The sequence below is a fragment of the Eschrichtius robustus genome, chromosome X (assembly GCF_028021215.1).
Source record: "Eschrichtius robustus isolate mEscRob2 chromosome X, mEscRob2.pri, whole genome shotgun sequence".
NCBI classification, from domain to species: domain Eukaryota; kingdom Metazoa; phylum Chordata; class Mammalia; order Artiodactyla; family Eschrichtiidae; genus Eschrichtius; species Eschrichtius robustus.
In genome coordinates, this window is record NC_090845.1 from 97,282,055 (window position 1) to 97,292,505 (window position 10,451).

The 10,451-nt window shown below is 39.6% G+C and overlaps 1 protein-coding gene across 3 annotated transcripts; it reads left to right on the forward strand.

Moving 5' to 3' along the window:
* Nucleotides 1–2,673: 2,673 nt before the first annotated feature.
* Nucleotides 2,674–9,055, forward strand: NXT2 (nuclear transport factor 2 like export factor 2). Of its 3 annotated transcripts, XM_068533869.1 has the most exons (5): nt 2,674–2,904; nt 3,027–3,111; nt 4,089–4,175; nt 5,784–5,928; nt 6,823–9,055. In XM_068533869.1, exons 2-5 carry the CDS (start codon nt 3,097–3,099, stop codon nt 7,002–7,004), a joined length of 429 nt encoding a protein of 142 aa, XP_068389970.1. In that variant the 5' UTR covers nt 2,674–2,904; nt 3,027–3,096; the 3' UTR covers nt 7,005–9,055. The 3 variants fall into 3 exon arrangements, with proteins under 3 accessions (XP_068389970.1, XP_068389971.1, XP_068389972.1); XM_068533870.1 differs by lacking the exons at nt 2,674–2,904; nt 3,027–3,111 and adding an exon at nt 3,283–3,360; XM_068533871.1 differs by lacking the exons at nt 2,674–2,904; nt 3,027–3,111 and adding an exon at nt 3,368–3,841.
* Nucleotides 9,056–10,451: the final 1,396 nt, after the last annotated feature.

Genomic DNA, 10,451 nt, shown 5'->3' on the forward strand with positions numbered 1-10,451 from the left:
AGGGGGAACTAAAGGTCTTTGACTTTGTTTTATGGCTACATTCTTATTATTTTGTCTTACTTGACTGTTTTCCTTTGTTTCTTTACTTCTCTGATTAAATTTGCTCTTTAGAACACAGGGAAGGGGGACTTCCCTGGTGGTCCAGTGGTAAAGAATCCGCCTTCCAATGCAGGGGACGCAGATTCGATCCCTGGTCGGGGAACTAAGATCCCACATGCTGCAGGGCAACTAAGCCCACGCGCCACAAAGAGTGAGCTCGCACACCTCAACGAGAGAGCCTGCCTGCCGCAGACTACAGAGCCCATGCGCTCTGGAGCCCATGTACCACAACTACAGAGCCCACGTGCCCTGGAGCCCGCACACCACAACTAGAGTGAGAAAACCTACATGCCACAACTAGAGAGAAGCCCACGTGCCGCAACTAAGACCTGATGCAGCCAAATAAATAAATAAATAAATATTTTTTAAAAATAACTCAGGGAAGGCCTAGGATGCTAAAGCTTTTCTACAAACAAGAGGCAGGAGACATAGGATGTTCTGTCCCCAGGAAAGCCCCTCAGGGTCCTGCTTGGTTTCACGTTATCAGTTTACCCAACCTCCCATCCTTGTAGCACATCGATAAAAGTGCACAAAATTCTGTGCAAACATTCAGTGCAAAACTCTAAGCCTTCCCTTTACCTCTAGCTCAGTTGTCCCTTTTCAGTACTACCAACGCTCCTCTAGTCCCCAGCACTATTGCCCCACACCAATAGCCACTCCTCATAGCCAAAGGACAGGTCACATCTTCTGGGGTTCTGGGGACATGAAATGAGGGAAGGCTTCATGGAGGAGGCTGTACCTGCCCTGGTCCCTGAAAGGCAGTTGTAAATGGAAGGAATAAACATTCCAAAATAAGCATAGTATAAGCAAATGCATGAATAGCAAAGTGTCTAAGAACAAAGATTCTGGGATCAGACAGTTGTGAGTTAAAATCCCAGCTCCACTAGCTGCGTCATCTTGGCCAACTTACTTAACCTCTGTGAACTTCAGTTTAAATTCTTAAAAATGTAGATAATATTTCCCTCTCCAGGGGCTGTGAGGATTGAATGAAATCATAATAAATCCAGACACATTCTAAGCTCTCAATCAAGAAAGGCAATCACCTATAAAGCAGTAAACATGAGTCACTTTTGGTAAACAGTAGTTTAACAGCAATTAACTTTGCCAGTGTTGGTGAATAATGGGAGAGAAGTCTGGAAGGGTAAACTGAGACCAGACCAAGATAGGTATTTAGAAGATTAGGAGAATTTTGGAAAAATGAGAATAGAGCAATCAAAGTCAAAGTTTGTGTATAGAGGAGAGAGAGAAAGAGGAGAGTGAGAGAGAGAATTTCTTTAAAGAATGGGCAGAATTGGGCAAGTTACTTGGAACTCCTCTGTAATTCACTGTTTTGTTTATTGTCTCTGACTCCCAATTACATTGTGAGCTTCATGAGGGTATAGATCCTGTCTATTTTGCTCACCACTGTATATCCAGAACCTTGCACAATGCCTGGCCCATAGTATGCTTTCAATAAATATTTGTTGAATGAAGGAATGAATTATGATGATGTGGGGGGAAGACACCAAAAAAAAAATATTCCAAGAATTCAAGCATAGATGACTGAAAGAATACAGAAGATTGGAAGTGCAGGGGAAATAATGCGTTTAAATTTTGGACTCCCCGAGTTTCAGAAGCCTGTAGTGCGTTCCGGTGTTCATGCTTAGGGAAATTCAGTACTTTGAATTGGAGCCCAGAGAAGAGGTGGAGGGCGGTGCCGGCGATGTATTGAAACTCAGTAGCAAACAAGTAGCGACTGAGACCGCCTCAGAGGAGTGAGGTTTTAAGCGGGAGACACCACCGGAAGTGACGCAAGTAGAAGGGGCGCAGAGCGGCACGTAGGGCATGCTGGGAAGTTGCGGCCGTTAGAACCGGACGAAGCGGAGGAGAGGCCGGGGAAAATTCAGGTTCAAGTATGAGAAAATTCAGGAGGGACCAGCCTCAAGAAGACAGAGGAGGACTCCAAGAAAGGAGTGATCATGTTTCTGAGGAGCCACACACCAGCCACGAGTGGTAAGGCCATCGAGATATCGGATTTGTTGGGGACTTTGAGATGAGCGGTTTTGAAGGACGCTGGGGAGTGGCGTCCGGTTGTAGTGGTAGTTAAATTGCTTGAGCTTGAATCCCAGTTAGTTTGTGACCCTCAGCAGGTTACTTAATCACTCCGCGTCTTAACTGTATAACAGAGGTGATTACCTCATAGCGTTATTGTAAGAAGTGAATACGGGACGGGGTTCAAATGCTTAGAAAAGTACCTTGCTTGCGGTCACCACTCGGTAAAATTTTAAATATTTTTCGAGGGTGCGTCGTGGAAGGTGGTGAATGGCCCTAGAGACTAATCTTCATTTGAGGTCTGCAAGACCTTTCAGGATAGAACTAAACGAACCTTTTCCACAGAATAGTGCCAAATCAAAATAGTGAATGATTTTAGGACTACTACCGAGATGCTGGGGTTTAATTCGGTGAAGATTTTCCCAGAAGGTTCCAGAACTGTAAGCCGTTTGTCTGCCAGTCATGCGCAGTACGGTTGCACGCTTTTCCCCAAGCTCCACCCTTTTTTCCGGTTAGCTACAGGTCAGGCAGGTCTCCTAGCGTTCCTCGCTGGCCCCACCTCCTGGAGCAAAGAAGTCTCCCCATTGGACGCCTTAAATAGGTCTTTTTTTGCAGTCCTTGGGCACGTTGGAGAAATGGATGCTTTTGTTAAAATTGTCCAGCTACAAAAGCGGAGTGTTTTTTTCTTCCAAACTAAGTTAATGAATATCAAATGAGTGAATACGTAAGGCGGATGGGAGGGTACGGTCGGAACTGAAGAGAATTGGACTTAAGGTTGGTACATCGGGGTGCTTTTAACAGCGGACGGAGTTGCTTCCGGGAGAGAATGGGCGGGCAGAGAATTCTGCGGGTTTGGCGGGTTTCTCTGTCTTCCTAACTATTTGATCATCCCGCAGCCGAGGGAGCAGGGCGCGACAGAGCGTAGAGAAGCCGTCAGTGCCGGAGAAGCCTTTTTTCTGCAGCCCGATGGCCATGCCCATGGTGAGTGCCCCGGCCGCGGCAGGGTGCCCGGCCGCGGGCGGCTGAGGGGAGGGGTTCTGGGGCGGGCTGGCTGCTGGTCACGTGGGCAAGCGGCGAATCAGGGTCCGGCCCGCCAGGCGCCGGGGGCGGGGCCCGCTCTCTGCAGCCCCTACTATCCCCCCGACCCCCCACCTCCAGGGCCGTGCCGTCGCTTTTCCGAGCCTGGAGAGGACCCTGAGATGGGAACTAGCGAGAGTCCGGAATGTTGGGGTCTGTTGCTTATGGCTTGTAATCTTTTCTCGATCTAAATAACTTGCAGTTGCCTGAGACAGAAAACGAAACTAGTTCTTAATTCAAGTAATAGGCTGGGCTGGTAAATGGCTGGGGAAGAAAGTACTTAATCTTCCTGAAGGAGAAAACCGCAACAGCATTTCTTTGCTTCGGTTTTAAAATCCTTTACAAACGCCGGTGAATTTTTACGTAATGTGAGGACGTTTCCTAAGTACCTAGCTTTTCAAGCAAGTTCATTGAACTTACCCAACTTTTTTTCCCATTCAACTACTTTCGAATAACTTCTCGCTTGTTTCCTAATTTATTCAATGGCAATCCGCGCCCGCCCCCCGCCCCGTCTTTTTTTTTTTTTTTTTTTTAAGGTTAAGACCGCATAATTTTTATTAAGGTGAATGTTTTGTAAAATACTGGAAGCCTAAAGTACCAGTTGCCAAGCAAAGATTATAAATTTATATTTAAGGTAAGAAAAAAAAAGTGAAATTGACTAATCAAGGATGAATATGTTCTAAAGATAACGCCCTTAAAAATAATGAAAATTGGAAACTTGAGCCCTAACCTTAAAAATGTCCAAATTTATGTGGAAGAATGTGGACTGTGTATGGAGCTACAAAGTGATTGAAATAAATCATCAGCTTTTGTTGGTGATTTTGTGTTTGTGAGGGGTTGGAGGGGTGGTAATGTACACTTTAATGAAATTTTTCTTGTAGGATTTTAAAACTTATGTAGATCAGGCATGCAAAGCTGCTGAGGAATTTGTCAATATTTACTATGAGACAATGGACAAAAGAAGACGGGTGAGTGTTATAGACTACTACTCTTTATTAAATACCAGTTCTTTCTTTCTTCTTTTTTTTTTTTTTCCTGAGCCAGCCATTCATCTGACTTGCATAAGTGATTGCTGTGTTCTTTAAAAGCACATTGCTTAAGGAAGGGTTGGTATGGCATTATGGAAATGTGGACTCTGGAATCATACCCCAGCTTTGTGTTTGCCAAGCTCTGTGACCTTGGGCAAGTTGCTAACCTCTCTTAACCTCATTTTATTTTTAGGGTGGTAAATGGGAATTAATTTAACTACTGCACTTATCATGGGACCCAACGTATATTTACTGAAATATGTTACATTTTCTTCCTTCCAGTGTATAACCAATATGGTTAAAATAGTATTAATGCTAGTGAAGGGGGTCTGCATTACAGGGACTGTTCCCTGATTTGCCCCTTTAAATTCATATATTAATTGATAATTTTCAATTAAAGCACACAGCTGTAGCTGGCGCTCACAAACAGAATCTGCATGGCTTGGATACTTTTAGTCTTCAGCAGAGCAAGTTCTGACTTCATCAGCTTTTTTCATTGTGATTTATCCCTGAGCCATATCTTCTAAGTAACTATTTCAGTATGTGCTCGAGAGTCTTGCCTAGGTCTCTTATCGGAATAAGACTATGTTTTAGAGAACTTTGTCTACGCTGTAGGTACAGAAGTTAGTATCTCTAAAAACTATTTTGTTAAGGTAGAAGATTAAAAAGTTCTTGATACTGACGTTTGATGACAAGGGACAGGGGCAAGCGATGTAACAATGGACGTTTATTGTGCCTTGGTGCCTTCAAAGACAAAGTAGCCCCCCCCCCCAAAAAAAAAGGAAACATAGTTCATTTCCAGAGTCCAGATGTGTGTTGGCCCTTTAATCCAAGTTAAATTTTAGAGCTAAGCAAATGTGTCCTGTGACACACTAAATTCCTGTGACTGACTCCTGGGACTAAAACATTAACTCTTGAATTCTGCCTTATTTGAGCTTTAACTTACTTGACTTATCCAAGACTCTGCTTTAGCAAGTACTCCTGATTCTTTTGAACTAAATATGCTGTTTCCATAGTGGTAAAAGGAACGAATGCTTCCTAACACATACAACATTAAATGGTTCAAACATTAAATAACTCACATGTATATAAACACTAAGATTGAAGTGTACAGGTAGGGCCTGATTGACAAGTTTGTTAATTCACAGAATTAGAAAAGGGAGGGAGATTAAAGCTAGTTCGGGGCTGCATGGGCTTGAAACCTGTGATCATTTAATTTATTTTAATACAGAGAGCAAAACTTAAAAAAAAAAACTCTCTTCCAGTTTGATACAGTTTTCTCAGTGTGGCTAAAGTGAAATATGAAAAAAAAAGTATTTAGCTAGCTGCCTAGTTTATTAAGAGGATAATGTCTATTTAAGGCCAACGTTATAAGGCACATACCTTGTTGACACTGTCTTCCCATGAGAGGGGGCAAGGGAAGGAGAGATGGAGGAAGAACAATAAAAATGTTTAGATACTACCTGTAACCTTTCAAGCCATTTCTATAAAATACTTACCCAGAAACAAAAAACTTTCCCTTTTTTTTTCTTTTTTCTTTCTTTTTAGGCACTAACCAGGCTGTATCTGGACAAGGCCACTTTAATATGGAATGGAAATGTTGTAACAGGGCTGGAAGCCCTAGCTAATTTTTTTGACACGTTGCCTTCTAGTGAGTTTCAGGTCAACATGCTAGATTGCCAGCCAGTTCATGGTAAGATCATGGTCTTTTAAGATACTTCCTTTGTTTTCCTTTAGTGAGCAGTGAACTTTAACACCAAAAGCAGCTAGCGACTTTCAGTGGTAGAAATAATTACTTTTTTGAGCAAATTAAATATGAAGAATTTAGCTGTCAAATCAAACTTTTGGTCTTCCTTTAGATGTATCTCTCTCCAGAGGACCACTAGTAGGTTTTGGTGGATTGGGTGATTATGGCTTAGTAAAAGTCATGTGACAAATTGAGCCTTAATATGATTTTTGTTAATGGAGAGGAACGACTATTTTCCCTAAGTAAATTGTTGCCTTCTGTACCTTGAAATGTCTCCAGAGAAAAATTATACCTTATCTCTGATTAATGTGTTTTATTATCTTACAACCTATTAAAATTTCACAGAAATTCACTCTGTTATGTGAAAGGATGACTTTTGGCAAGACAGAATTTGATTCAAGGTAGTAGATTGATGCAGTTTCTAAGATTAACCTCTAGGTGGGGTCCTAAGCATCTTAAGTAGTAGTTGAGTGTGACTATTTTTTTCCTTTATGGTTCTTGAAAAGAAAGCTTAAGAAGCAAAATACGACAAAACTCTTTTAGAAACCCAATGAAATATTAATAAATACAGCAACCAGATGGTCCTATTCTAGATATAAGCTTTTTATTTTTAAACTTTAGAGCACCCAAAATCTTTCTGGACTGAAAATAATGTTAGTATCTTTGAAATGATTATTGAGTTTTCTGGCTTTGGGTGCACATGCTCAAGATAATGTGCAAAGTAAAGAAAGTTTATGAAACTTTTTTTAGTGTTAAATTTTAGGCAGTGTAGTTTAAACCTGAAAATCTGCTTACTTAGAGAGAGCATCCAACCTCTTCTCTTTTTTTGTGTGGGTGAAGAGCAAGCTACTCAGGCCCAGACTACAGTTCTCGTGGTGACCAGTGGAACTGTGAAGTTTGATGGAAACAGACAACACTACTTCAACCAGAGCTTCCTGCTGACCGCTCAGTCTACTCCTAACAATACCGTGTGGAAGATTGCAAGCGACTGCTTCCGTTTTCAAGATTGGGCTAGTAGTTAAAGGGGGCAAAAGTCCATTCTCTTCTGGTCCATTAGTTCCAGCAGTAGAAACTTATAAGAAATAGTTAATTGCATTGTAGAAGCACTAAAAACTAGTATGTGCTGAAACTAAATTTCTTTAATATTTTTTATTCCTAGCAGCACCTTTTCTAGCAGCTGCCAGTTTAGATCATTGCCCTTAAGAGCTTTAATGTTAGTTTTCTACATGCCTTATATACGTTTCACTAATGACATTCTTACAGTAACATTAAACCCATGGTCTCTGTACTAATATACTCACTGTGAGCCCAGTGTATTGCAAAAATGAACGCCTTTTATAGTACTGTCTATGGGATATCAGCACAATGTAACTCTCTGGGAGGAAGTGGAGTGTTTTTTTTTTGTTATTAGGTTAATTTTGTAGTACAGCATGTACCTATTTTTGGTAAACACTGGTAATGCAGTTTAAATGTGAGGCTTTTTCAAATCAGTTCAGTGAACACATTACTAATTTAGGTTTACATAACTACTCTGACATACTAGAATGGCATGTAGAGATGTTCAGTAGTCTTTTTATGTTAAGTAATGTAGGTGTTTTTTTTTTTTTTATGTTGCCATGTTTTCTTAAGTGAATTAATCTACTAGAGAGGCGTAAAATGTTCTCGATTGATACCTGAGTGTTAGATAACACTCAGTGGCTTAAAAGCAAAACTTCTTAAGAAAGCTTTTTCTTGGCAGCTCCAGGTCTGTAACTTTAGATAGTGAATCGTAGTAGTACTAAGAGCTTTAATGGGAGAATGAGTAGTGAGAAGTGTAGAGATCCGAGGTTGGCCAAAAGCAAGGCGGGGTGGCCAAATGGTACACTTTTGGTACTTGTTTTCTACCTCCTAAAAATGTAGCCTAATTTTAGGATTTGAGTCATTAAAGTAATAAGTATCCTAACCAAATGGTCATGAAGGCCACTTTTGTTCTAAGAATTATTTTTAAAGGTTTTTCCAGTTCACCTCATACTCATCACTAGTATATGTCTCAGTTTATTCAAGAACTTATGGGGGTAAAATGTCAGCAATAAGCCTGACCCTGCAACAGGGTCTGACAGGAAAGTTGGAAACAAAGCCATCACTCCCTCTTTGGGACCCTTAACTTCTAAGTCTTCCATGTGAACTTCAGGCCAAAAGTCTCCTATGTACTACCCACCCCCAAAGTGAGTGATTTGTTCTCTGTGTTTACACTGTCAACTGCATGGTCTTTTTACTACTTAAAATTATTTAATCTCATGATTTGTTCTTTCATATGGCATTGAGCAGATAGATCTGTTATAAAACACGTTCCTGTTATGTGTCTTAACACTTTGTCTTTTTAGAGAAAACAGAGAACAGCAGATCTTCATAAGCCCATAAACTTCAAAAGAACCAGTTGATTTATTTTATGTCTCAACATCTAAAGAGAAAGAAATCTAGCTTTGGTTTTTGGTTAAGCTTTAAATGTTTCTCCCTTCTTGAATTTATCGTTTTCGTGTTTTTACACTAGGTGTGCCAGCTTTGTTTCTACATTGCAACTCAAAGTTAATGTTCCTTGTCATTTAATTTGAAAATTGGTGATTCATTTACTCTTGTCTCAAACTACACATTACATTTCTGATATATTAGCAAAATAGAATTAAGTAGGAGAAGGGGATGAAACTAAAATTTAGACCACACCTTCCTACCCTCTTTTAGTACTGACTAAAACTTACACATTATATTCTACTCAGAGTAAGTTTATTCTAATTTTGTATTGGCTTTTTAAGACCACAGCTTTAGCAGCAACAGTCAGATTGCCCAAATGTTGTCCTTTCCCTTAAGAGGAACAGTTTCAAGTAAAAGCTGCGTATAACAAGCAATAACTGAATTGAGTGGTTGTATACTGTTAATGAATTCACTGTTTTAAGACTTGTAAATTAATTGCTTTTTCCAAACTCTATATAACTTTTAAATGGCTGGAACTACTGTTACATGGACTAGACTGTATTTTTGACATGGACATATTTTTGTAACTTGAAAAAATTAAAATAAAGTTTGCCCTGTAAGAGTTTTCTCAAGCCTGGTTTAAGGTCTCTTGATTGTTTTAAGGCTCCAGAACAGTTGGTTGTTCCTTTTTACAATATAACGTTTTAAGAAAAATTTTAAGTTAGAATGTTGAAAACAATGGTTGACAACTTGGACTTTGTCTCTTCTCTAGTCTACCTCGTTCTTCCTCTTTTCCTACCAAATATTCACATTTCTGAGATCACCTGCTTGTTTGAAGTAACAGCGACGTTTTTGGTAAAATGTTGGAAATTTTAACCTTGAAAAACTAGCCAAAATACTATATCCAGAAGGCAGTGAAACCAAAAGTTCGTTTTCAGAAAAAAAAATGGTCCCATTAACTTTAATTCTACATTAAAAATATGTCAACAGACACTTGAGGAGTGAGAAGAGGCAACAGCCTTTAAAATCAGCTCCTGTATTTCATCTCTTCAATGAGGCATGTATTTTTCACAATTTAATATCCCTGAAATTGGTGTATTTTAAACTGATGCTAAAGCATACTTTAATTGGCCTTTTTTCTTTTCTCAGTGGTACGTAAAATACTGATGAGTCTTAACAATTGATGGCATCTTAGATTGATGAAATACAGTAATGAATTTTGCCTAGATAAAAATGGTTAGGAATCTACTTACGTGTAAATGTGTAGGCATTAGTGGAAGTAAAAGACTGTAAGCTTAAGAGGCTAATGACTCATGACAAACTCTGTCCCCAAGTTATTTGCATTTCATGTCTAGCTCATAAGGCTGGAAGAGCTGCAGACCTTATTTAAGCATGTAAGTGCTTTGGTGAATTGGAATCAGCATTTTCCTAGTTTTTGGAAATTCCCTAGTAATGTATGTAGTGTGTCTAAAAAGATACTCCCAATGAGGTTAAAGGGTAAATGCAGTGTTTGGGAAAGGAGCAAGAAGTCAAATAAAAGCCAAGAAGGTACCGTGAGTTCTTTTTTCTGGAATGTTGCTGGATTGACATGCCCGAAATTACTAATGTAGGAAATTTGTTAGCAGAGGACTTCATTTGCTGATTTTTGTTATAATATGATTTAATATAGGATAGAAAAGATAAGCATGGATGTGCTTTAACATAACCTTACATATTTAGGGGGAGATGGTAGGGCATGTTTAGCTTTTTTACTTAACAGTTGTCTCTACAATAAAAATATTTCATCAAAACACTTGCTACCAAACTCTGCTGTATTCTGTTAAATATTTGCCCTTCTTTGTCACATGCATCTTTCTGTACAAAAAATTGCTCGGTGACTATCAGTGGGCTCTATACATCAGTCTTGCTTCCTAGAGAAGCACTAAAAAACTGTAGAATATTGTTGGAATAATGTGTCAGATGGAGGGTCTTAGGATACAGACTACATCTGGGGTTGAAGTATACATACCCTCTAGATCAGT

Excerpts from the sequence above, each read along its gene's own strand:
- NXT2 (XM_068533869.1), top strand. Across the intron at positions 4,176-5,783 it reads CAATGGACAAAAGAAGACGG|GCACTAACCAGGCTGTATCT; the intron begins GTGAGTGTTATA and ends CTTTCTTTTTAG. Across the intron at positions 5,929-6,822 it reads AGATTGCCAGCCAGTTCATG|AGCAAGCTACTCAGGCCCAG; the intron begins GTAAGATCATGG and ends GTGTGGGTGAAG.